Source organism: Homarus americanus, unplaced genomic scaffold, assembly GCF_018991925.1.
Source record: "Homarus americanus isolate GMGI-L3 unplaced genomic scaffold, GMGI_Hamer_2.0 scaffold47967, whole genome shotgun sequence".
Lineage (NCBI taxonomy): Eukaryota > Metazoa > Arthropoda > Malacostraca > Decapoda > Nephropidae > Homarus > Homarus americanus.
In genome coordinates, this window is record NW_024731965.1 from 816,031 (window position 1) to 842,794 (window position 26,764).

Here is a 26,764-nt window from a genome sequence, read left to right on the forward strand (position 1 = left end):
GACTCCAGGCAGTCATCTCTACCTGTCCCCATCGCCACTGGTGGTATAGGGGTTTTGATGACGGTGAGAAGTATGATGAACTGGATGATGGCTGTGCATGAGTTGATTTGTGTGGTGAAGCAGGAGCGCAGGCTGCAACCACACATCTTGGCTCTCCCTTTACCTGATCCAGTGGCGCATGTCTTGCAACGACTGGGGAAAGTGAGAGTTGTAATGGACTGCCGATAGCCCAGTTTTTTGGGTTTCGCCTTAATAGCCTGTCCATCAGGCATTGCCTTCGTCCGCCGGTGTAGTCGATGGGTTCCCATGTTGGTCACCTCTTACACCTATACCGCCGTTAGGGTCATGTTGGAGCTCTGTAAGCATGTCTGCCTGTTGCAGGGCTCCACAGCAGATTTTTCATTCAGGGTTTACCCCCAGAGCCTTATTCCTACCAAGGTTAATCTGCAAGGTAGCGGGGCAATGGCTGGTAGGCGCCAGAACGTGTCCACATGGCGGTGTGCCCTTGCGTCATCCCTCTGGGGCCCACTGCTACTCCGAGATCCCCTGCTGGTCTAGCCTAGACCCACTAGGCACCCAGTTACCGTGTGTTGCCACGAGGAGGCACAGCAGGAGTCTTGATGGTGAGGAGGCTGTGTACTGGCAGGGAAGACTTATGCAAGTTGCTTCCCTGTTCGCCACGAGGGCTAGCCAGCGGCGGCAGCTCAAAGCGAGAGGGAGCTGCCACACTAAACGCATTTCAGCTTCCTGTGTGTGACAATATATATATATATATATATATATATATATATATATATATATATATATAATATATATATATATATATATATATATATATATATATATATATATATATATATATATATATATATATATATATATATATATAATCCTTTCTTCACAATGATGTTAGGTGAACAGGGTCAAGAGTTACAAGAACTCTCCCTTCGTTTCACTCATTCTTTCACCAAATGAAGCAACAATTTTTTTCCACGCTGTTGCTTCATTCACATGAAGACCCCGGTTATTTCTGTACACTGCTGTTTCCTGGAAGCCCTAACATCCACGTTTTAATATACAATCCTTTACCAATTTTCCATTTCCCATTCTCTTAAAAGACACATCACTTAGAAAACAACTTTGGTCAACTCTCGTCTACAACGCCCCTTTCATTGACACATCTTTCTTTATGTTTTGTTCTTTTTTAATTCTTTCTAACACACATCCCATTTACTCTTCTCAATCTCAAGTACAACCTTTCTCTTGCATTCAACATATGTATTTTCTTCTTCCATCCAGAGTTCACCCTCCACACCTGGACAGTAATACCTACTCAACTATATAACTCTAGCTAAGCTCTGGATCATTCTTCAGTCTATACATGAGAACATAAGAACATGAAACATAAGAACATGAAAAGTGGGATACTGCAGGGAGCCATTTAGCCCTTACAGGGCAGATCCCTTTCACACCCATCCCAGCACTTCCATGTGCCTATCCAACTTCGTCTTAGGCTCCTGGCGTCCCCCGGTGATCCTACTATAGCACTCCAGTAGCCTATTCCACATATCCCACAACTCTATTTCCAAACAGTGCTTGCCTATATCCTTTCTGAATCGGAATTTAATAAATTTAAAGCCATTTGTTCCTAGTTATTTCGTTATTACTGAGCTTCAGAACATCTTCCATTTTACCTTGTTAATCCCCTTACCCTTGTACACCTCTATGTCTCCCTAACTCCTTGCCTCTCTAATGAATGTAAGCCTAAGCTTTTCAATTCTTTCTCTTCATATGGAAGGTTTCTAATATTATGAGATCATTTTTGTCATTCTTCTTTGTACTCTCTCCAAAGAATCTATGTCCATTCTATAATAAGGACACCAGAGAACTTGAACCGCATAATCCATGTGTTAGCCCTCACTAATGCTAGGTAAGTTCAAGATAACGTCAACAGTTCTGTTACTCCACAGACCTAGATATGAACCCGAATCCTGTTTGCCTTGTTGCGAGAACGCTAATACATTGTTTTCTAGGTTTCAAGTCGTTGCTAACAAATACACCTAGATCTTTTTCACAAACTGGAGTTTTCTATTTCCGTGTTACCTAGTTTTATACTTAACGTTTGTATTCGCCTTCCCTATCTGTAGTACCTTGCATTTTATCAGTATTGAAATTCATTTGCCAGTCTGACCACTCATGTGGAGTATCTAGATCTCTTTGAAGGTGTTCAAAGTCACTGTCTAGATTTATCACTCTCCCCATTTTGGTATCATCTGCAAATTTACTAATCCTACTAGATTGTACCTAAAGTAAAGATCATTAATGAATATAACAAACAGCAGAGGGCCTAATACAGATCCCTGAGAGACTCCACGCTTTTGACCCACTTTAATCTGACTTTAATCCATTTATGCTGACTCTTTGTTTTCCTACGGTCTTCTTTGACCCTAATCCATTTTAATACTGATCCACCTATTCCATGTGCTTCTACCTTCCTTATCAATCTCTCGCAGGGACTCTATCGAATGCTTTACTGAAATCTAAATAAATTATATCATATGACTTATCATTATCTACCGCTTCATATACTTCTGAAAAGCTAAAGCAAATTTGTGAGACAAGAACGTCCCTGGGTGAACCACGTGCTGAGAAGAATGAATTAAGTTGAATGTTTCAAGGTGGCTTCTGATTTTTGTAGCAATAATCCAGCTCTAGCAACTTTGCCTATGATTGACGTGAGACTAATGGGACGGTAATTTGATGCTATTGATTTATCCGCCGCCACTGAAAATCAGACTTTACATTTGCAAGTTCAAGCTTCTGGCACTAGGCCCGATTCTAATGACTTATTGATAACTGCTAATGGATTACTCAACTCATCTCTACATTCTTTTTAATATTCTAGCATATACCTCTTCTGGACCAGGCGATTTATGAGGCTTCAGTTTTGTTAATTACTTTAAGCACATCGTTACTAGTAATATTGATATTCATCAACATATTTTTCTATATGTCGTTATATACCTTATGAACTACTGGAAACTGTACTTTAGGTTTTTTCATTTTGTGAATACGGGCAAAAATGACTATTTAACGTACTACACATTTCTCGCTCATCATCCAGTCATTTCTCCTGTCGTAATAGTTTTAAAGAGTTCTGTGTATCTAACCTTTGATTTATACAGTTGATAAAAAGCTTTGGGGTTATTTTTCGATTCGTTTGCTACCTTGATTTCATAATTTCTCTTTGCTTTCCTAATTTTTGTTTTTACCTGTCTTGTTAGGTTCTGATAGTAACCAAGTAAGTGATTTTCGCCTTTCTTAACTTTTCTATATACTCCTTTCTTTTTCCCTAGAAGATCTAAGAGTCTATTATTCATCCATTTTGGTTGGTTCCGTATCGATCTGAATTTTCTTTTAGGGATGTGTTTATTTTGGGCATTATTGATTGTCGCAATAAATTGTTCATAAGTAGCTGCTAAATTAAATTCAGGGTTATCCCGTCCTAAGTTGACAGTTTCCGGAGGTGTGGGGGGGATTAATCTTTTGACCATAGGGTCATCCCTTAGGTCTCTCCTTAAGCTACCGTAATTAGCCTTCCTAAAATCCGGGATCAAGGCCGAATTTTCCTTCTTCCTGCCATCCCATATTATGTTAAAATATATGGCTTTATGATCACTGTTTCCTAGTTCGTCTCCAATCCCAACATCTTTTACTAGATTTTCATTATTACTGAGAACTAAATCGAGGATATTATTTCCTCTAGTGGGCGAGTTTATGAATTGATATAAAAAACTATCTTGTACTACTTCTAGAAAATCTTCAGATTCATTATCGCTAAGTTGATTTTTCCAATCTATGCCTGAAAAGTTGAAATCGCCTAGAATACATACATTGTTTCTATTAGATGCCTTCTTTATTTCCTCCCATAGCAATTTACCATCGTTCCTACTCAAATTAGGTGGTCTATATATAACACCAATGACTACGGATTCACTGCCCTCACCAATCTCTACCCAAATACTTTCATTGTCGCTATTTGTTTTAATGTTTGATTTATTGCAGCTTTTTAATGACACCCTGATATACACTGCTACACCGCCACCTCTCCTTCCTACTCTGTCAAATTTAAATAGGTTATATCCTGGAATATGAAATTCTGCTAAAAAATGCTTGCTGTTTGAATTTATCCATGTTTCCGTTATTGCAATTATATCTATGTTCTCTTTACTAACAATGGCCCTGAGCTGGTCCATTTTGTTACACAGGCTTCTACTATTAGTATAATAAACACTCAATATATTTCTTCCGTTTCTATCTGTTTTACATTTATTACTTTGATGTTTGTTATTATGACTAACTATATTTTCAGCATTATCTACTTCTGTTTCACTACTTCCCAGGACCTGCTTGTTTTTTGACTCCCATTTTCCCCGACCCCTCTCTACTGGCGAAACCCCCCCTTCGGAGTGACAATTTCACGCTCCAGGGATGCAGACAACGTCTTTACCCCCTCACGAGACAAGTGTACTCCGTCGCGACAGTACAGGTAGTCGTTGCCATAAAATCGTTGCCAGTCATCAATGAATGCCCAACCATTGTTTGCACAATGTTTTTCCAGTCGGCAATTAATAGCAATTGCCCTGGACAGCCATTCACGACCAACCCCTCTTCTAGGCAAGACACCACATACTATCGGGATCCCTCCCCTATCTCTAATCTTCCCCAGCGCCTCCCTATACCTCTTGAAAAGTTCCTCACTCCTAACCTTACCTATGTCGTTTCCTCCCACACTAAGACACACTACTGGATTGGTACCCTCCCCTGACAAAACTCTGTCTAACCTCTCGGCTACATGCCCTATCCCAGCCCCAGGAAAACATACCCTAGTCCTACGTTTCCTATCTCTCGCACAAAAAGCCCTATCCATAAACCTCACCTGGCTGTCACCAACTACCACGACCTTACCTGTGGGCAGGGTTTGTACAACTGCCCTTTCCTCTCCTTGTTCCATACCGTCCTGCCTCTTCTCTTCCTCTCCAGCTTCCTGCAGCACCTGGTAAGGGTTACTGCACTCCACACCCTGGTCCGCTTTCCTAAGCCTGACCCTAGTCCCCTTGGAGACAACCACTCTCCACGCCTGCTCCTCCTTCGCAGGTGTCCTGCTAGGCAGGACACCTACCTGAAGGAGTTCCGTCCTGAGGGCTTCATTTTCCCCCTTTAGAGTGTCAACCTCACTCCTCAACTGCCCCAGCTGCCTTAACAGCGTGGCAAGGAGGTCGTCCTTCCCCACACTCCCCTCCTCTTCCCCCACGGCACAACGATCCAAAGCGGCCATTTTCCTTGGTCTCTAGCGGGAGCACGATCGCACGACCTTTCTCTCCCTCAGTCTGTCTGTGATTCATTTCGATACATTATTCTACTCGCTGCCACCACTCGTCCCTGACACACCTCTATTGTCTCCATTCCAACTACTGTTCCTATCCACATTGTCTACCGTTTTTACTTATTTTTTTTTCATTTAACTTTTTTTTCTAAATCATTCACTAAACTTAAGCTGGTATTAGGTTAGGTTTGGATAGGTTAGGTTAGGTTAGGTTAGGTTAGGTTAGGAAATGGCACAACACTTCATCTCTAATGGCAAGATAGCCGATATATTAAGATTGTATCCACTTTTTGCACTTAGTAACTATATCAGTTCTCATGAACAGAACCAAATACACAATGTGCTTGAATACTTCTCACGTAAATGTGAATAACAAAGTGTGAGGCCAGACATACTGCCTCACACGCCTGTACTCACGCATTTGTGAATAAGTTCCCCTTTATGTATAGAACTAAACAAATAATGTAATTGAAATACTGTGTAACAATCAGTGCCATAATATCCTGACAACGGGGGTTAATTATTATGACCCGTATTCTACTCTGTAATCCTTTTGCGTTACCGCTCACAGGATGAGTGTGGGGTGCACAATAAAGTAGCCGCTGTAAGCGGCAAAATCAAATCAAGTTTTGTTTCATATGAAAGCAAGACATTCAAGTTGCCTTGACTCACCATCTATTCAGTCACTGCCCCTCGTCAATCTTATATAAACAAATGCTTCCAGTCTGGGGAATATACACATACAGCACACACACACACACACACATATATATATATATATATATATATATATATATATATATATATATATATATATATATATATATATATATATATATATATATATATATATATATATATATATATATATATATATATATATGTGTGTGTCAACTGAATATTTTTGAAGAGTAATATTTGCTTGATCGTTTCAGGTTGTGAGTTCAGGAACACGATTTACCCTCAAGGAGTGGTGTATCTGGCTGGCTGCATTAAGATGACCTGCAGCGAAAGCAAATGGAAACCTAGCGGAGAAGTGGAGAGTCATTGTAAGTAAATCTCACCTCTGCCACCATTGTCACATCTCATACTAAATAGCAGGTCGTGACAAACAATACTAGTAACATCATTCTTCAGTGAAAAATAATATTAGTTACTAAAACAAGTTATTCAGAAACAGTTTACTGTTGATAGTGTAAGACCTTAGACTCAACATTATTCAGTATCAGCGAAAAAAGTACTTTAAGCAATAAAATAACAACAATGTATTGCTTATTCGATCTGATGATGAGCACAATTTGGGGGAGTCCTGGTAAGTAGGTTGTTCTCACAGATGATGTGTGAGTTATTTATCTCCACGTAATAATGGCCCGTAGTTTCTCGTGAGATGAATCAGGCTTGAGTTGTTCGTCTTTTTTTTTCTTTTTTTACGGGGATTAGCCCACCCGGACACAGGTCACTGACCCACATTGGGGCCTGGGGAGCGAAAATGTTCTACTACTACTACTACTACTACTACTACTACTACTAATAATAATAATAATAATAATAATAATAATAGTAATAGTAATAGTGATAATAATAATAATTCATAGTAAATAATATTTCTAATAAATTTACAAAATTGAAAATAAACTATTAAATTAATAATGATAATAACAATAATAATAAAGAAAGAAAAAAGATCAAGAGTGAGAAACAATATATGTATGTTGTGTTGTCAATGGTGAGAGAAACAATCGAGACCCTGCAATTGTGTGTAAATGAGGCAGAAAGTCAGATCAGCAACCTGGGACTTGGTCACAATTTTCGTGATGTCATATAGCAGCAGGGTCTACCATTAGACAACACATTATGCTTCCTAATTTCAGAAGTAGTTGTGAGGGCAACAAAACAAAATATAACAGTACAAAGCAAATAGTTTCCAACTCTTATGGTTAAAAAGTCTTTTTGGCTTAAGACTGGAATTGATAGGCTTCACGAACAGGTTAACAAGTGAGTGTAGCTGTAGGCTTTTCTTCTAAGAGGCATTGTGTAAATAAACTGGTGCCAACGGTAATTGTCACCGCTGACATTGGGTTCTGTAAAGGCAGTTGTTTTAGTTTTTAATTTTGGAAGAAAGCAAACGGTTGATGACATATTATCAGTTTTGTACTCACCATCACTAAGGTTTATAGAATTCAATTCTCTAATCAAACTAGCTCAACCATAAGTCTTTCTGTGACACATGATGATTTATGCACTTCTAAACTGTTTTCCCAATCTATGGGATGATTATTGTTCCTTATATGAACGAACAGTGCACTGCTTTCAGATACTGTACAGCACAAGTACAATATTATAACAGCATCTGAAAGCAGTGCACTGTTCGTTCATATAAGGAACAATAATCATCCCACATTTCGTACAAGCTAAAACTCCTCGTGAAATGCAAACCACCCTGAACCATGTACACGTAGCCTTTGAGAACCTCGGTCTTATTATCTCCACTGAGAAACCTAAGGTGTTCAACAAACAAGCTGGTAACCGCAGACGCGGTCCCGCCAAGTTCAAGATAGGTAACAACACTATTGACTATGTGTCTTCTTTTAAATATCTTGGTGTCTCCGTCCCCTGTTCCTTACCTGCCACTCAGAAGTGTAGTGGGGTACAACCCACATTATGGTGCTAATATTAGAATTGTTTAAACAATGTACACTTTGCTCACTTCCCTGTGGTATTGTGGGACCTCACAATTAAGTGTGGGTGTCAACATTGGCCTGATCCTCGACTATTTCCAGCGTGAACTGGATTACCGCCCGTTGTGTAGTCGACGGGAGTTGGGAGTTCTCATGGGCACTTCTCTCTCGGTATTCTAGGACCTTATTGGTGGGTGTAAAAGTCATCTTAGCCACGACCCTCAGCTGTTACTGTTTAGCTCTGACTTCACAGGATTTCAACACTGTTCACCACTGTTGAACACCATTTTCACTCCTTTCCAAACAATTGTCACTTTTATTGGGAATCTGCTTATTTCGGTGGGGAGGAGGGTTTGAGGGGGGTAGGGCCAAGAGTCTAGCCCAGACAGCTGCAACGTCAGATACGTCCTAACCCTCCAGTCGTCAGGACAAAAGCTTGTGTGTGTGTGTGTGTGTGTGTGTAAAGAGTAATCTAGTATTGTCTGGCATAATAAGGTTTTGTTTACTGCTTGCCGCAGGTAAACAGTGTGAAGTATTCAACGATCCTCATTTCTGGAGCTTTGACCGGCACAGGTTCGACTACCATGGAGAATGCACATACGCCCTCACACAGGAGCAATTCAGTCAGAGTCCCAGCTTTGGAGTTTTTGCAGAGTTCAAGTGAGTTTTGTGGTGAGATGTTTTTAAGCAAGATTCTTCTTGTAATTAGCTTGAATTTAATGTCAATAGTCTATAGTGAAGCATTAAGAGAATACAACTTATATCTAATAATTCATACATAACCAAAAACGGATTGAAAGGAATATGTGTTCCAGGTTATTCATATATATTTTTTTCTTATGAATGACACCTATTTCCTACGAATCACTCACGTGAGTAAATACCTCGAGTATATTTTTTTTGGAAGACGGTGGTATTCATTATTTCTTGTGGGGATGTGTAATTGTATCATTTAAATCATGTCAATTAATTAAAGGCACAGCTTATCAAAATTATATCATCATTCATTGAACCAGTAAAAGATATATGCTCACCATAATAGATGGTTATAATTTACTTTTCTTCGGAAATAAATTTTGCACCATCCTTGGCTAGTCATGTACAGTATAGTCTGGATTTACACAGTTTTTGTTTACTGCGGTAAATTTGATCATTTACGCGGCAAGCGGCTGGAGGTCCAGACGCACCGCACCATTTTTTATTCACGCCGTCCATTCTCGACCATACGGGAAGCGGCGCGGATATGGGTGCACAGTATGTCGTTGTTGCGTTATCACTGACGTCATATGACGTATGGGACTGTGATTGGGCCACTTATCCTTACCTCCCTCCGCCGTTAGCTGTTTTTGGTCTAATGTTTTATGACGTGGCCTGGTATGGGAGAGAAGCTACTGACCTAGCCGCGTCAGTCTCATTGTTCTCAGTCACCGCGTAACTGTTCTCACTTGTGCCCGCTAATCTGTTCAACAATGGCTTCTGCTTGACCCCCACCCCAGAAAAACCTTGTATTACCTGGACCCAGCCGCCCCAAGCCCAAGAAGATACGACGTGCCCTAAGTTACGAAGTTAAGTACAAGATCGTGCAAGAGTTGGAGAAAGGAACGAGACAAGTTGATTTGGTGCGCCAGCATAGAGTGAACGAATCTACGATCAGGACGATCAAGAAGGATGCCGCCAAGATTAAAGAACACATGAGCATCTCAAAGTCTGCAGGTGCTTCAATGGTGAAGTACTGTCAGAATAAGGTGCTGCTCAAGACTGAGAACTTACTGGTGAGCTACTTAATTCGTCAGGCAAGACATAACATGGCTGTGGACACGCGGGCAGCGCAGGACTACGCTCGCGAACTGTACTCATCAGTGGCGCACAAGATGGGAATTGCAGAACCCAAACCCTTCACTGCTTCCTCTGGGTGGCTGCAAGGGTTTAAGAAACGGAACAAGATGACCAACATTAACATTGTTGGTGAAGGAGCCAGATGCTAACCGTGCTGCCGCCATGGATTTTCCTCCATTCTACGAGAAGTTATGGAGGAAGGACAGTACACCGACGACCAGGTGTTCAACATGGATGAATCCGGTCTGTTTTGGAAAAAATTACCTTCCAAGACCTTCGTTGTCAAGTCTGCCAGCAAGTGTCGTGGCCAGAAGTTGCAGAAGGAGCGCATCACTGTCCTGTTTACCACCAATGCCTCCGGTACCTGTAAGCTCAAGTTGTCAGTGATCCACACAGCCAGCAAGCCGCACGCCTACAAGAACATGGACATGACCAACCTAAATGTCCACTGGCTAACCCTCTCCCTCTCCTGGTTTGACGACTGTTTCGTTCCTGACGTGAAGAAATTCTGCACGCAAAATAATGTGCCATTCAACATTTTGTTGCTGCTTGACAACGCACCAGGACACTCGCCTCTACTGTTGGATCGTCACCCCAGTGTAGAAGTGGTCTTTCTTCCTCTCAACACTACGTCGTTAATCCAGCCCATGGACCAGGAGTTGATATGCAATGTTAAGGCTGCAGTCACCGCAAAGAAGTTAAAGCTCCTGAACGACTACACCAACACCAAGGATGAGTTGTGTAACCTTCTGAGTGGCACAGATAGCGAGAGCGACGACGACGAGGATCCAGAACAAGAGTTGGCGGAGCATGACGTGCGAGTTAAACAGTTTTGGAAAATGTTTAATGTAAAGAAAGCTGTTGATTTCTTGGTGGAGGCATGGGGGCAGCTGTCTGTGGCAACGATTCGTCACGCGTGGCGGCATGTGTTGCAAGGTATCCCAGGTGGGAGGCAGAGGCAACCTGTGGCTGGTGAGGTTCTGTCTGTTGCAGTGGCACTGAACCTTGCAAGAGAAGCTGCACAGAGTGTTACAGCTGCAGGCTTCTCCGAGGCCACCAATGACGACATCATGGAGGTAATCAGGGATCCTGAGGTAACTGCCGACGAGATGTTGGAAGATGATGACGTCAGTGAGGAGGCAGGTGGTGCGGCAGCAAGAGAACAGAAGTTAACTCATGGTGATGTAAAGGATGCCATCGAGTTTGCCGAGAAACTAAAGCTCACCCTTTCAAAAGACCATGTCAATCACCGGTATGAAGTGTTCAATAACCTTCTAGACCAAAGTATGGAGCAGTACATCAAGGTGTATGACGACAACATCAACACTAGCCGTCAGCGTAGCATCACCGACTTCTTCGCCCGCAACCCACCACAGCCAGCCCAAGCCAGTGATAGTGACAGTGATGGTGACTTTGAGGGGCCCTGACAACTGTGGTGGATAGTGATGGTGATTCACCTAAGGGCCACTAATCTGCCCTCTGCCTTTGAACCAGCCCCCATCCTCGTATGCCGACCCATCTCTTCTACTAACGTAAGTGTTAAACCTGGATTTTCTTTTATCTGGTCCAGTATATTATTCTCTTATTGATATTTCTCTTCTATATTATGTGTGTGTGTGTGCATACCATCATAAAATTAAGATACTATTTTTACTACAACGTACGTATTGTGTCGGAAAAAGTGGAGTCTGGGGGTCGGCCCAGTCTCTATTTCAATTAATCCCATATGTCCTGTTATTTCATTTACGCGTTGCTCGTTTTACGCGGACCTCCACGGGTTCAATTGACCGCGTAAATGCAGACTATACTGTATTAGGTTGATATCATTCACTGCAATAATACTCATTGTTCGCCCCAGTAAGAATAACTTTTGTTTCACATAAAAAATGACAAGAGGAGCAGGCCGGTAGTTCAGTAATCGGACCAAATCAGAGCCTAATTAGGAGTCATGCCAAAATAAGGGCCGTGATTAGGGAAACTCTAACAAATAAGTCATCGCTCAGAAAGACACATACTGTACTCTAAGCAGTGTATGAGTTTATTAAAGGTAGGTAGAATCTCTGGCTAATTAATCCTGATAATCTTGATAATGGCGTAAAAACTCTCCCACAGGAAATGCTACAAAGTACCATCTTGCGTGCACAAGACTATCTTCAAGGACAATCCCAAGCTGGTTATCAAGATCGGTGAAACAGGTCTCAACAATCCCAACATCTTTAACGTAAGTTGCTATTGTCAAATAGCTGAATTTGGAGAAAAAAAATATATTATTTTACTGGAAATTAGACAAATTATGAATAGAACTGAATATATCATGAAAGGGTAGCAAGTAAACTAATCAAATTATATAAAAAATAAGCCTATATGAAAATAGTTAGACAATATTTAGTAAGGGAATGAATAAATATTTGTGTTATTAGAAAGTGTGTATAACGTTTTTATCAGGAATGCCCAGAAAACAATATTTTTCTTGTTCCATCTCGCCTTGTCTATGACTGGCAGATTTTATACAAAAGTTACTCAGTAGTCACAGTCTGGCATGACAATACTGGACTGTGACTACTGAGTAACTTTCAAAAAGAGCCTACAGAGTTTAATCAAAATGATTCCACAGAACGAAAGTCATTATAGTACAGTATTTAGTGTAAGTTTGATAAATAGTTGCTGTAATACCTAATGAATTCAGAGCTACGCTGATACTTCACCATTAACTCCCGCCTCCTGCAGCTGCTTGTCAATGGAGAGACGTTCACCATCCCTGCTGATAATAACGCCCACAGACTGAAAGTGAAAAACTTAGATCATGACGTTCTCGTCTGGCGTCACGGCGCTTGCGTTAGGATACTTGGTTCCATGGGACTTGTGGTAAGTCTTGTACAGTACTTTGCATTTTAGTGATATTCTCATTATGATTTAGCAACACCCAGATGACCTTCGCTTGGGAGAAATATCCTTGTGTATTTTATAATTTCCTTTATCATTGCCAAAGGTACTGTACTTAAATATAATTAATAAAAAAATCTGCATACTATTAACGTTACAGAATCAAAGTGCAAATCAATATGCTGGTCCTTATAGGTATACTGTAAGAGCTTTGGTACAATATTATCAAACATTACGTTATGTTAGATATTGTGAACACAAGTATAATGAAAGCGCCTACATGTGTATTCCCTTTATGACGATATTTACGTGTTTATTATTTTTTTACCTACCGATGTATTAACTGGGGGTCATGCAGCGTTTTTATTAAGACCTGGACATCTGCTGAACTGATTAATAAAGCTGATGTCTGGGCCAGCTACGACTGTTTCTGGAACGGTCTCCATTTAACCGACAATAAAAAATAATAATAACCAAACCTTTGTTATACTCTTAATTATTATTTTTTTATCCTTCAGAGTTGTCGTAGTTTATTATGTTCTTTTATTGACTTACACCAAAGAACTACTAACTCCTTCAATCCCTAAGCGCATTAAAATAATCGTCTCTTAGTTAAGTCGCCCCCTAAAGTTATATACAATACACCTAACTTATACTTTTTCTAATGCTTCATGCTCTTACATTAGCTTCAGAAATGCCAGAATCGCATTGATGTCTGGGCTCATAAGGTTCTGAAGGGAAAAATTTATGGACTGTGTGGAACTTTCGACGACAACAAGAACAACGACTTCACCAGCCGAAGTAAACAGCAATTCCCACTCCAGTACCTAGCGCCAGCAAACTTCGCGGAATCCTGGAAGGTATGGTGCGTTTTGAACAATCTACATACACAAATCACATAAAGAAACGTGTTGTACATACAAACGCATTTTAGTGAGTTTAACCAAGAGTACCGTAAATGTCATAGACTTTGAGCATTCCGCCTCAAAGTTCACAGAGCACTGGAGAGACTGAAGGGTGATATATCATATATTTACCGGCGGCATATATGATGCTCAACAATACATATCAACCGGAAATCAGCCATACTTCCATTTAACTGTTTAAGTCACACGGACGTAGGTTTTTTCCCTTTGTTACACTCTAAACTATTTTGTGTTCATTTCATGTATCGGTCAAATTCATCATGAGTTTATTAACACCAATATTTACCTCGAAAATATATTGAGTAAATTATAAACTTGTTTTTATCCAATATAAAGATAAAATATATGATCAGAGGCGTATAGATAACATTGGAATACTCCCTATTTCATTGTACAAAAAATTGCTGCCATAATGAAAAAGCTTCCAGTAATCTATATATTAAAAATATATCAACATTTGAAGGCGAATGCAACTTACAATTTTAGGTATATTTAATCCCATGAAAAATAAGACATGAGACACAGGTTTATCCATATTGCTATGTGGTAACAGTAACAACGTAGCTCTGTACAGACTCTTAGGTAAACAGAAGAAGAATTGTCAAAAATAAAAAAAACTAAGCAGTTTTCCTCACCGCTGGCGCCATAAATAAGTTAAAATTTTATGAACATCATTTTTTTTTTCATTTCCAACGTCTGTATTAACCTAACTTAACCTACCCTACCGGACCAAGCCTCCCAATCTCAGTCATTTTCGGAAACTTTGTTCACAGTTTAACGTCCAAATGACCGTTCTTTTCAATTCAGTATTTGGAGCCTGAATACAAAAAAAATGTAAAACTGAGGGATGGAGGCGTACTGGACCAGATACAGCCCTCCAAGCTTAAAATTAATTGACCCAAAATTTGAAGATGACGACAAATTATCTTCAAGAAAAATAAAGAGCATGTGACAGAGGAAAAGTAATTTGTCTTCCTCTGTTGGAGAAAACAGTTCTTCTCATTTTTTCCATCTACATATTTAAGATTTAATGAACATAATAGTAACACAAGTTTATTTAAAATTTTGATTCAACACTTACAGATAAAGCCCCTGCTGGTAACCTAGACATGTGAAACAGTTCCCGAAAGAAGAGCAAGAGGCACATGAAAAGTTACTCGTGAAGAATACAGTAATGTTTTTTCACACGCAAACACTCACACGCACAAATATATCAACACTTGGCGGATCTGTTGTTTAAATAAATGCATTGCAATATGAATTAATAGATACTACGAAAGTAGTTTAGAAGTATGATAATATTTTCATACTGCATCTATAATTTTCTGTTATTGCTGTTTACTTCATCAGACCCAGGGGGGCCATTGTAACGCAGGAAAGAGGAAGAGGAGCATCACGGAGGTATGTATGTTGTAACGAGGAATATTATCACAAATGTTATTATCAGTTAAGAATTTATTGTTTTAACTTAAACTTAATATTTGGACAAATATTTAATTTCAACATTTACAATCGTATTCCTCATAGTGTTATGCTATGGAGTTACTGTAGTATCCTGTACAAAACGAAACAGAGCCACGAGAAAATAAGAATGAAGGAAATTAAGCGGGCCCATTGCCCCATACTGGGCAGCCCCATTTGCACCCTACTTTTATGAGTCAAGTAAATGTTGAACATATACTTGAGGCTTCACAAATAGTTCGAGTTAATGTTGGCGTTAGGTAACTTGTTCCACTCATCCGCAACTCTTTTTCCAAACCAATGTTTACCTATCCCGCGCCTAAATCTAAATTTCTCTAATTTAAAACTATTGTTATGTTTCGCTCCTGGTTTGATAGTGTAAGTACTTTAGAGACGTCACATTATTTAACCTCATCTTTCATTTATATACTTCTATCATATCGCCCCTTGCACTACGTATCTTAAGAGAATGCAAATTCAGTTTTATTAATCTATTTCTATGCTCAAGGTTCCTAATGCCCGGGATAAACTTTGCCATCCTCCCCAGAATGCATTTTAGGCATTCAATTATCCATTGCATTATGCGATGGCCAAAGGCTTTGCTCATACCGAAGTACAGTATACCACATCCACAATACTGTATGTTACAATCCTCAACTCACGCGTGAATGATCAACTAATGACTCCTAGTCACTTCCCTGAAAGAAAGTTTATGTTTCTGTTTATGGAGCACAATTTATGCAAGTGCAAGTCAAAATATAAAACAATTTGATCTTTGTTGTATCTGTTTATGTTAGATTAAGTATAAATTCACTGATGCATAATAATAGCTTAATCTCTTCTTTTTGTGTGTATGTATTCAGGAAAGTGAAGAAGTTACCAACCAATGCAAGAAAAATCCTGCTGAATGGAACCGTTTAGTGGCCAAATGTAATCAAGTTGTTGGTGGGACTGCATCCCAGGGCCACAAGGCTAGTACAGAGCTGTCCACTTCTCTCATCGGTGAGTTTTTGTAGTATAATGGGATGATTTTTAATGCCTCTGGTTTGGGTGCTTAAGTGAATACAATGAACACTATCCTTGCGCAGCTGTACTCTGCCAACCCATCTAGATAAATGGTACAGAATGTGCTGCAAATTCATTAATAATCTATGGAAAATTAGCAGGACGAAGCTGATACAAAATGATCACAATTCTGAAAAAAATGGGTACCAGTATTTCTTACCCCAAATCAGAGAAATTAAGTGCGACAAATGATTATACCCTAAACACAATTAACAGAAACAAAATATAATATAAGTATTTATTCAATCAAAACGTTAGATCAGTTTTATGTGCTTAAATTTAATAGGAAATAATTATTATCATATTAGATGTCAACTGAAAATTAAAGCACCTATGATAAATAACAACGACAGATTACCAATATCTAATACTAAAACATTAGTCCGTCGCAGGAGGGTTTCGGTATGAACTTGTTACGCAGTATGACAAATATTATGAAGCATGATAATGATATTTGAGTAGCACATATAAATACTAACAACCCAAAGGAAATGTTCAGCCAAATAAGTGTAAACTAATGACGCTCACAAAGGTAGAAAGGTCCAACCCTGAAAAGGGTACTACATGAAGAAGACACTTGCAGAAACTATAAAGGTGGCGTCACACTAGGTACTTTTCCTCCCACCATGTTGGCGCGTCTGCCCAACGCAACGAAAATAGCAACAAAGCATTTAGACGAGGTTGGCCAAGGATCCCATTACTACAGTTAAGGCCTTGCAGGATTGTGCTATAAATCTTCAATTGCTAAAGCAAGTGAGGCGTCTGCAAAAGCTAAAGAAAAGACAACGGGTGAGTCGTGTAGTTTCTTAACACATGGCAGTGATTGGCTAGTCTGGTGTGTGTGTGTGTGTGTGTGTGTGTGTGTAATAATAATAATAATAATAATTAACGGTTTATTGAAAAAGTTCTGCAGCCCGAAGGCTGAAAATAAGTGTGTGTGTGTGTGTGTGTGTGTGTGTGTGTCTGTGTGTGTGTGTGTGTGTGTGTGTGTAATAATATAATAGTAATTAACGGTTTACTGAAAAAGTTCTGCAGCCCAAAGGCTAAAATAAGTGTGTGTGTGTGTGTCTGTGTGTGTGTGTCTGTGTGTGTGTCTGTGTGTGTGTGTGTGTGTGTGTGTGTGTGTGTGTGTGTGTGTAATAATAATAGTAATTAACGGTTTACTGAAAACGTTCTGCAGCCCAAAAGGCTAAAAATAAGTGTGTGTGTGTGTGTGTGTGTGTGTGTGTGTGTGTGTGTGTGTGTGTGTGTGTGTGTGTGTGTGTGTGTGTGTGTAATAATAATAGTAATTAACGGTTTACTGAAAAAGTTCTGCAGCCCGAAGGCTAAAAATAAGTGTGTGTGTGTGTGTGTGTGTGTGTGTGTGTGTAATAATAATAATAGTAATTAACGGTTTACTGAAAAGTTCTGCAGCCCGAAGGCTAAAAATAAGTGTGTGTGTGTGTGTGTGTGTGTGTGTGGTGTAATGCGTCTACAATGGCAGCATAATGTTAGTGTTAAGGTACAAGCACTGCTCGCGTCCTCTAACTTTCTGCTGCCGCCCCTGGCTAGCCTCGTGGCGAACAGGGAAGCAACTTGCATAAGTCTTCCCCTGCCAGTACACAGCCTCTTCAACACCAAGACCCCTGTTGTGCCTCCTCGTGGCAACACACGGTAACTGGGTAATCATGGGCCGAGGCTAGACCAGCAGGGGATCTCGGGGTAGCAGTGGGCCCCAGAGGGACGGCGTATAGGCCCACTGGCATGTGGATACGTCCTGGCGCCTACCAACTGCTGCCCCGCTGACTTGCAGATTAACCTTGGTAGGAATAAGGCTACGGGGGTAAACCCTGAATGAAAAATCTGCTGTGGAGCCCTGCAACAGGCAGACATGCTTACAGAGCTCCAACAAGACCCCAACGGCGGTATAGGCGTAAGAGGTGACCAACATGGGAACCCAGCCACTACACCTGCGGATGTAGGCAAAGCATGATGGACAGGCTACTAAGGCGAAACTCAACAAACTGGGCTATCGGCAGACCATTGCAACTCTCCCTCTCCCCAGTCGTTGCAACACTGGATCAGAAAAATGGAGAGCCAAAATGTGTGGTTGCAGCCTGCGCTCCTGCCTCACCACACAAATCAACTCATGCACAGCCATCGTCTAGCTCACCATACTCATCATCGTCAAACCCTTATACCCCAAAAGTCCTATGACGACGGACGACTGGCGACGGGGACAGGCACAGATTACTGCCGGGAGTCTCTAGTCACAACTTTGCACATGGGCGGCATGGATATGATGGCCGTTTATGCACTGAGATCTAGGCAGCAGTGCAATCCGGTCCTGTCTGTACGACTGAGCAGCCCTTTCGAGGAACCATTCTGCTCACCCCACATGGGGAGGTGGCTAGAAAAGGTGCCTTAAACATAGCCTGCCTAAAGAACCAACCAGATTGGGCAACCGCACCCAGTAAGGTCATCCTTATGCGGTCGAAAACACAATTATAATCATAGATAAAAAAAAAAAAAAACTATACAACCCCCAGAAGTCACCAACCTAGGTGCCGTCCTTAATAACTCGTATCATTGTATCATAGCTGGATGATCGTCATACTCGATTCCGAGTGACAGCAAAGTAGTAAGTAGTAGTAGTAATCTGGTCAAAGAAGACCCTGAATAATGACTTAATACTACCAAAGAAATATTAAAGTGACGAATAAATGGAAACATGTCACCGTTTTATATATTTTAAATTACTATTGTTTAATGATTTATTTAAATTTTTATTTGAATATTCAACACCTAATATGAAGCTCATTTGAGCACGAAACCGGGCAACAAAGCTCGTCGCCAAACGGTTGTCCATTTATTGCAACAGGCGAAATCCTGATGCTTGTTGGGCCGTCAGGCCAGCGGCCAGAAAAACGGGCAACATGTTGGGAGAAAAATGTCCCAGTGTACCGCCACCAGAACTATATCTTGAGTGCTGCTGATAAGGAAAAAGTCCTAGGTGTCATGGTTGACGGGAATCGTAATCTTAAGCACCACATCAACGTTAAACGCAGCTAAGTAAACCCGATGATGGATGTAGTAAGATTATTATTTGCTTGCATGGACGTAGAAAACTCCAGGTGCTTATTTAAGCCATAGACTAGCCTCGAATATGACTAACTCGATCTGGAGTTCCTTTCAGATATATATATATATATATATATATATATATATATATATATATATATATATATATATATATATATATATATATGTTCGCCTCGCAAGCGAACGGACCTGGGTTCAATCCCCAGGCAGAGTGAAACTATGGGCAAGTTTATTTACGCCATTTGCCTCTGTCTACCCAGCAGTAATTGGGGAACTGGATATTAATCAATCTTCGGGTCGTATTCCTGGGTAATGGTTAGCCAGTGCATTTGGCGAGTTGTCCGGTCTTCTCGGACTATTCCTTGACACTGGGTTATGCAGCTCGTTAACTTAGGGTGTGGTTGTTGTGTTGGCGACAGCTTCTACACCTTAAACAAATTCACGCCTAGGTGGCCCTTGGGCCGGCCATCCTCGATTTTGAGGGACGTCTATTAATCATTATTATTATTGTCTGATTGTTAATATTGTCAACTCACTTTCTGGTAATATCTTACCATCACCACTGTATACCTGTCAACTTTGAAAGGCGCTAAATCGGGAGATTTTTTGGGGGGGGGGAGGGGCGGGCGGTGGGGGCATTGCAACAGCAAGTAACGACTCGGGGGTGGGGAGAGGCAGTCTTCGCCAGAAAATTTAGAAGAGTGCACTTTTATGGATTCAGCGAAACTTCAGACATTTATTTACACGTATAAAAAGTGAAATGGCTGGGTTTTTTTTTTACACTGGGTTTATATACTAAGAGTATTACACACTGTAAATCTATTGTCTTTTATTACTTTTGGATATGAATAGGAATTCTCTAATTCATTCTCCTTTCAATTTACAAAACTGATTTTGCCGATTTGCATGCTGTTTATCACAGCTTGTCGAGGCACACTTTACACTTGATGAAGACATTTTGAAGCTGGAAAACGAAAAACCTTTATCTAAGAATGCATCAGTTTGCCAAAATCGCATCAGTGAAATACTGTATTAAGAATGGGAATATTTATTATAAAATTGTTAGGTATAATATATAATATGGCATGCGGTATCACAATATCAAAGAAATTATGATTACAGGAATAGGATATAAAATATTGTTAGGACCTTCCTCCTTTCACCGCTTACCCAGCTTCCACCATTGGTTACCAGCGGCTTGGGTCGTATGTACAGAAGCAGTATATATCTCACAAGAGTTGTCGAATTACCACTGGCTGTCCCGCCAGTCTCCGTAATTTCCCGACGATCGGTATCAGTGCACAAACAATAACAGGCAGGTATAGATTTCCACCAGGTCGCACAAACACACTTGTGAATTGCAGTCTGCTTTAATAAGTACTGATTCTTCACAACACTGTAACAGGGTAATGTCTTCACAGCTTGACTCCTCTCTGAATATATAAGGCGTTTATTGTAAGGCGTTTTCGATGCACGGATTAGCTAATGCGGCTTAGCTATTCTGTATGCGCAGACGCTGCTTTTGACATATGCGCATGATATATTCGGAGGGAATGGCTAACACCTCGATCAGGCGTTAACCTTGTGCAGCGCCCAAGGGGCCCAAATAGCTAACAACCAATCAGCGAAAATATGTAGATGATGGCCTCTTATGGAGAATATTTTGATTACTATTGAAGAGTTGGGGGCATGTAAAGCAATAAAAAACTGTAATATAATAATAAAAATAATTCTATATACGGTAGTATATTGGGTAGGACCTAAAACAAAGCGTATGGCGTAAAAAAATGAAGAATTGCGCCTAGTTGAAACCAGTTCTGGCTCCGCCCATTTTTAAGTGTGAGCTATCCGATTTCATTAGCCGTAGGTGATTTTGGTGGAACAATATTGATAATTACTCAAATATGATTAAAACTTTAATATCATTACTCATAATATACTTTAAATGAGGGTGAAAAGTTTATTACAGTTCTGTAAATGCATATAATATGCGAACACTTGTAAACAAAGCAATGTAGCCGCGAGACGAGAGAACATACAAAATGGGTCAAGCCATGGTTATTGTTGACTCATTTACTTTTTGTCTTTCTTTCCATATTTTTCAATATAGTTTCTTCACTATTTCTTTCCGTATTGTGTCCAAATAACAGTTATAATTTTATTGTTTTCTGAAGACTGTGTTGTACAACAGTTATTTCCAAGACGCAGCACAAATGTCATATTTTTTAATGACAGTCCGGGAAAGCTAACGCGTTAGCTATTCCTATAATTCCTTGCATCTTAAAACGCCTATAGTCAGCGCACTACCAGTCTACAATTCCTTTAGTCTTCTCACTTTATATTAACCACAACAATTCCACAATACTTCCACAACAATTGTCTTCAGTTGTTCTGCTAGGCGGCTTATTCTTTACACGATGAACAGAAGCAAGGGACTAATTGCCCCAGGCAGCCCGCGCCCGCTTATAGACTCTGTCAGAAGCTTCTCGAACATCCTAGAATCACCCACAGACGCCTGGGAGATTCTAGAATGTTCTACTCTGATCGAAGCTTACAATAATAAGTAAATCAGAACAAAAATGTTGTAATACATTCTAGAACATTCTTACATAATTAATACATCACTATATAGACGAAAATTTCACTAAATTTGTCAAAATAACTGCTGCTTGGGAGAGAAAACAATCAAAACACATAGTTTACAAAATTATAATACGAAGTTATGCCTCGGCATAACAATACTATTGCTAATAGTGGCATAACAGTATTGGACCTGTGGCATCAGCGAGCCTATGAAGACTAAACTACAGACAAATTTTACTTTTATTAAGCTTATGTTATTGCAAAAATGATTGTTTCACAGAAATTTCAGTTGAATAATGCTTTTTGTTTACAAAATAACACGACTCGGTATAGTATAACAATGGTGCACGAAATAAGTAAATATTTACTCTATCCTGGTTGGTATTCTGTGAAGTTGAATTTTACGACTCTTTGTTTTTGTCAAACTTAATAATTTTGATATCGGGCGATTCTGGTCGCGTATCGGGAGATTTGGAAATTGGACTCTATAACGGGAAACCCCCGTCGAAATCAGGCGAGTTGACATGCCTACCACTGGTAATTCAGGTAATATATTTGTCGGCGCTGATATCTTATCGGTAATAATTTATTATTATCACTAACGGGTTACTGGAATAACCTGGTTATCTATCACCATTAGTCCACAACATAAATTAAATGATCTAGCGGTTCTCCGCCGTCTCTGGAACTACTTTTAACCGGATTTCCTGATCATCACCCACAGACGCTTGTACCTTCGACCTGTGTATGATCAAGAGCGGAGCGGATAACCCGGAGAAAGAGATGAGCAAGTGGCTTGGGGCAGTGCAGGAAATGACAGAGGAGCGGATGGAAATCGAAGACCTTGTTGAAGGTGAGTAGTCAATTAACCTCTTGCATTAATAATAATAATAATAATAATAATAATAATAATAATAATAATAATAATAATAATAATAATAATAATAATAATGTTATTATTATTATTATTATTATTAGTGTTAGTATTATTATTAAAATTATTATTGTTATTATTATCATTATTATTATTACTGTATTATTATCATTATTATTATCATTATTATTATTATTATTACTATTATTATTATTATTATTATTATTATTATTATTATTATTATTATTATTATTATTATTATTATTATTATTATTATTATTATTATTATTATTAAGGATTCCCGAATTTCGATTTAACACAATATGACTTACAGTACAGGCTGGCCCACTATCTGATGGTAGGAAATTAATTGCTTTGAAAGTTTTGACCCAAAAAGTTTGCTCTTAAAACAAAAGTAGTATTTTTCACTTAATTAGCTATATGCGTGATAAGCGGCAACTACCATTGTCAAATATGGTGCAAGCTGTAGTGACTGATCCGAATGAGATAGTACTATGGGAGAGGCATGAGCTTTTTGTATGAAGGTGCCCTTAATGATTCTACCTCGGCCTCTCATTGCCTACTTCCGTCTCTTTTCGTTACTCCTCACAGTCTTGTTCCCTTATTGCCCTCATTCTGCCCTGCCCACTATCGGCCCTTCCCATCATCCCTCCATGTTCATCTGTTGCCAAGTCCCCACCCTTTACTGCCCACTTTCCGCCTAGCCTGCCACCACCACCACCCACCACCCCTCACTGCCGACTCTCTATCCTCACTACTTGCCCTTGACACCCTCGACTCAAGTTGTCACGCTCTTGTCTCTGAAGCCAGCACAAATATGCGTGCCTTGTTGACCGGTGTGTCAAGGTCAAACTGTTGTGGATCCCCTCTCACATAGGCCTCATAAAACATGACAGAGTTGATGCCCTCGCCAAACTCGCGTCTGACAAAGACACCGTTGAATACAATTTGGGTCTGTCAAAAAGGACCCTTAAAACTGTAATTAGGAAAGAACTTATTGATGAGTTTGACGCAAGTAGACTAGTGCAAACAGGCACTAGTCTATCCATAGTTTACCATGATGAGATGTATCAAGTGAAACATGTATATGGTGCAAGTAACACGATCACTAGATTGCAAGATGTTGTAACCGCTAGATTAAGGTTAGGATATAAGTACCTCTGGCAGTATGTTTCTCAAGCAGATGGAAATAAGACTAAATGTAAAGTGTGTGGCCAGACATATAGCCACACACTTGAACACTACGTCCTCGACTGTGTGAAGATAGAACCTTTTAGGGACAGGTCCAAGCGCACTGTGTGTGAAATGGCACACTTCATCTCTAATGACAAGATAGCCGATATATTAAGATTGTATCCACTTTTTGTACTTAGTAACTATATCAGTTCTCATGTTCAGAACCAAATACACAATGTGCTTGAATACCTCTCACGTAAATGTGAATAACAAAGTGTGAGGCCAGACATACTGCCTCACACGCCTGTACTCACGCATTTGTGAATAAGTTACCCTTTATGTATAGAACTAAACAAATAGTGTAATTGAAATACTGTGTAACATTCAGTGCCATAATATCCTGACAACGGGGGTTAATTATTATGACCCGTTGTAAACTCTACTCTGTAATCCTTTTGCGCTACCGCTCACAGGATGAACTGTAAGCGACAAAATAAAAAATCAATACCTCACTGCCCACCTTCTGCCCAGCCCACCACCCACAACCCTCCATTGCCCACCTACTGCCCAACCTACCACCCCACACTGCCCATCATCCTTCACTGTCCAATTCCTGTCCTACCCACAAACCCACACCGCCCCAACTCCTGTTCTACCCACTAACCCGCACTGTCCTTAACACAAACCCACACCGCCCCAACTCCTGTTCTACCCACTAACCCGCACTGTCCACCCACTAACCCGCACTGTCCTTCCCACAAACCCACACCGCCCCAACTCCTGTTCTACCCACTAACCCGCACTGTCCTACCCACTAACCCGCACTGTCCTTCCCACAAAACCCACACCGCCCCAACTCCTGTTCTGCCACCCAACCTACCCACTGTCACCCCACTGCACTGTCCTACCCACTAACCCGCACTGTCCTTCCCACAAACCCACACCACCCCAACTCTGTTCACCCACTAACCCACTGTCCTACCCACTAACCCGCACTGTCCTTCCCACAAACCCACACCGCCCCAACTCCTGTTCTACCCACTAACCTGCATTGTCCTACCCACTAACCCGCACTGTCCTTCCCACAAACCCACACCGCCCCAACTCCTGTTCTACCCACTAACCTGCACTGTCCTACCCACTAACCCGCACTGTCCTTCCCACAAACCCACACCGCCCCAACTCCTGTTCTACCCACCAACCATCATTGCCTTACATCCTTTTTAAATTTGATCAACTTGTACCTTTGTTAAAGTTATATTTAATTCCTAAAGACTGTGACTTTTGGGACTTTGTTTTATTAAACGTCAACTTCAATTATTTAAATAAGACAAATACTAAGAGGAAAACCATATTGAAAAAACACCATTTAAGACGACTTGTCCAGAAACTTCATTGGATCTAGGAATTATAATTTTTGTTTATGGTTAACTGAGATAGTGAGTCAGTGAGAGATGCACGAGACTCCAATTCTTGTTTCTACAGTTTTTTTAATCGGCGTTAAATCTGCTTAGCGACACAAACTTATTACATTGGTGTTTGTACAGTGAGGTGTTTTCTGAGCCATACATTAGCTGCCTCGCTCTGTGTGTGTGTGTGTGTGTGTGTGTGTGTGTGTGTGTAAAATTCTTGGATCCTCCCTTCAGGTGAGACGCCTCAAGGTATCCTTTGATCTCTCCTAACTCCCCTACAATGAATCCTTCTACAAAAATTGCCACTTCAGTCTCTTAATCAAATGAAATTTGGAATTTAGGTGTTTGAAGCATTTACTATTTCTTCGTTATTTTCTTCTCTGAAATTCCAAATTATGAAAAAAAGAAATTAAAAAGGGGTAATTTTTCGTTTTTCCTGTTTCTTACGTTATACAGATGTTAACTTTACATGAGTAAGTCAACTTACCTTTCAGTCAGATACTACGATATGTTTAGATTATTTAACTGTCTCTCATACCTTGAACCTTGGAATAGATTTATGCTGTTTGCCTCACATTATACAAACAGTTAGATCTGTGCTCATTATACCTGACAGTTCTATCGTGCCGGACATTAGAACAACGCCTGGATAATTATAATGGTGTTGATAACATAATAGCAGAGAAAGGAAGGTAAAATAGAAATATGGAAAACAACAAGTGAGTTCAGCGAAAATGGGAGTATATTGTATTTTTCACTTTGTAATGGGTATTTTTTTCCCAGAATGCAATGCTGCTAAGGGCGAGTGTGACGACAGCATGGAGACTCCAGTTCCACCCAGATTTGATCCTGAAGCGGAACCTGAGCCTACTACACCTGAGCCTACTACACCTGAGCCTCCGGTTGAGCCCGGACGAAAAGGTGGGAAGCATTTTCATTGTAAAGTCTTGCTCTATTTGTTGAAATATAACCATAATTGACCTAGACAGAAATCGAATTGATGCTCAGTGGTGACCCAAGCAGGACGCTGTTGGACGGTTAGATGTTGCGGGTAACTGGCAAGACGTTCTTAACACATATTATGGTGTTCTTATCTGCTCAGATGATTTAACACTTGGATGTGTTGAGGGCGAAGCCTTGTGCTCCTCCCTCAGCCTGCACTTGACTGGTGTCCTCTGAAACTGGCTCCACCGAACCTGCCAGAGTGCCGTCGTCCAAGAACTTATAGGTTGAGTTCGTGGACAGACTACCGATATGCTCCTTTGTCGTAAAGCAAAAATGCAGTGGGACAAGTGGATCCCATTGCCGAATGCCTTCCTCTGACGAGATTCATGTTTACCTAAGAGAAGGGTTAGATCCTGGCTGCATTCCGCCGCCATGAA

The 26,764-nt window shown here is 40.3% G+C and overlaps 1 protein-coding gene across 1 annotated transcript in view; it reads left to right on the forward strand.

The window, feature by feature from the left end:
* LOC121868107 (mucin-5B-like) overlaps positions 1 to 26,764 on the forward strand; it is a 48,497-nt gene that overhangs the window by 15,830 nt on the left and 5,903 nt on the right. The window contains exons 4-12 of the mRNA XM_042368377.1: positions 6,322 to 6,435; positions 8,583 to 8,724; positions 12,013 to 12,121; positions 12,628 to 12,765; positions 13,470 to 13,643; positions 15,060 to 15,110; positions 16,034 to 16,172; positions 22,624 to 22,752; positions 26,166 to 26,303. Of these exons, the coding sequence (XP_042224311.1) occupies positions 6,322 to 6,435; positions 8,583 to 8,724; positions 12,013 to 12,121; positions 12,628 to 12,765; positions 13,470 to 13,643; positions 15,060 to 15,110; positions 16,034 to 16,172; positions 22,624 to 22,752; positions 26,166 to 26,303 (1,134 nt within the window). The remainder of the gene's footprint in view (positions 1 to 6,321; positions 6,436 to 8,582; positions 8,725 to 12,012; positions 12,122 to 12,627; positions 12,766 to 13,469; positions 13,644 to 15,059; positions 15,111 to 16,033; positions 16,173 to 22,623; positions 22,753 to 26,165; positions 26,304 to 26,764) is intronic.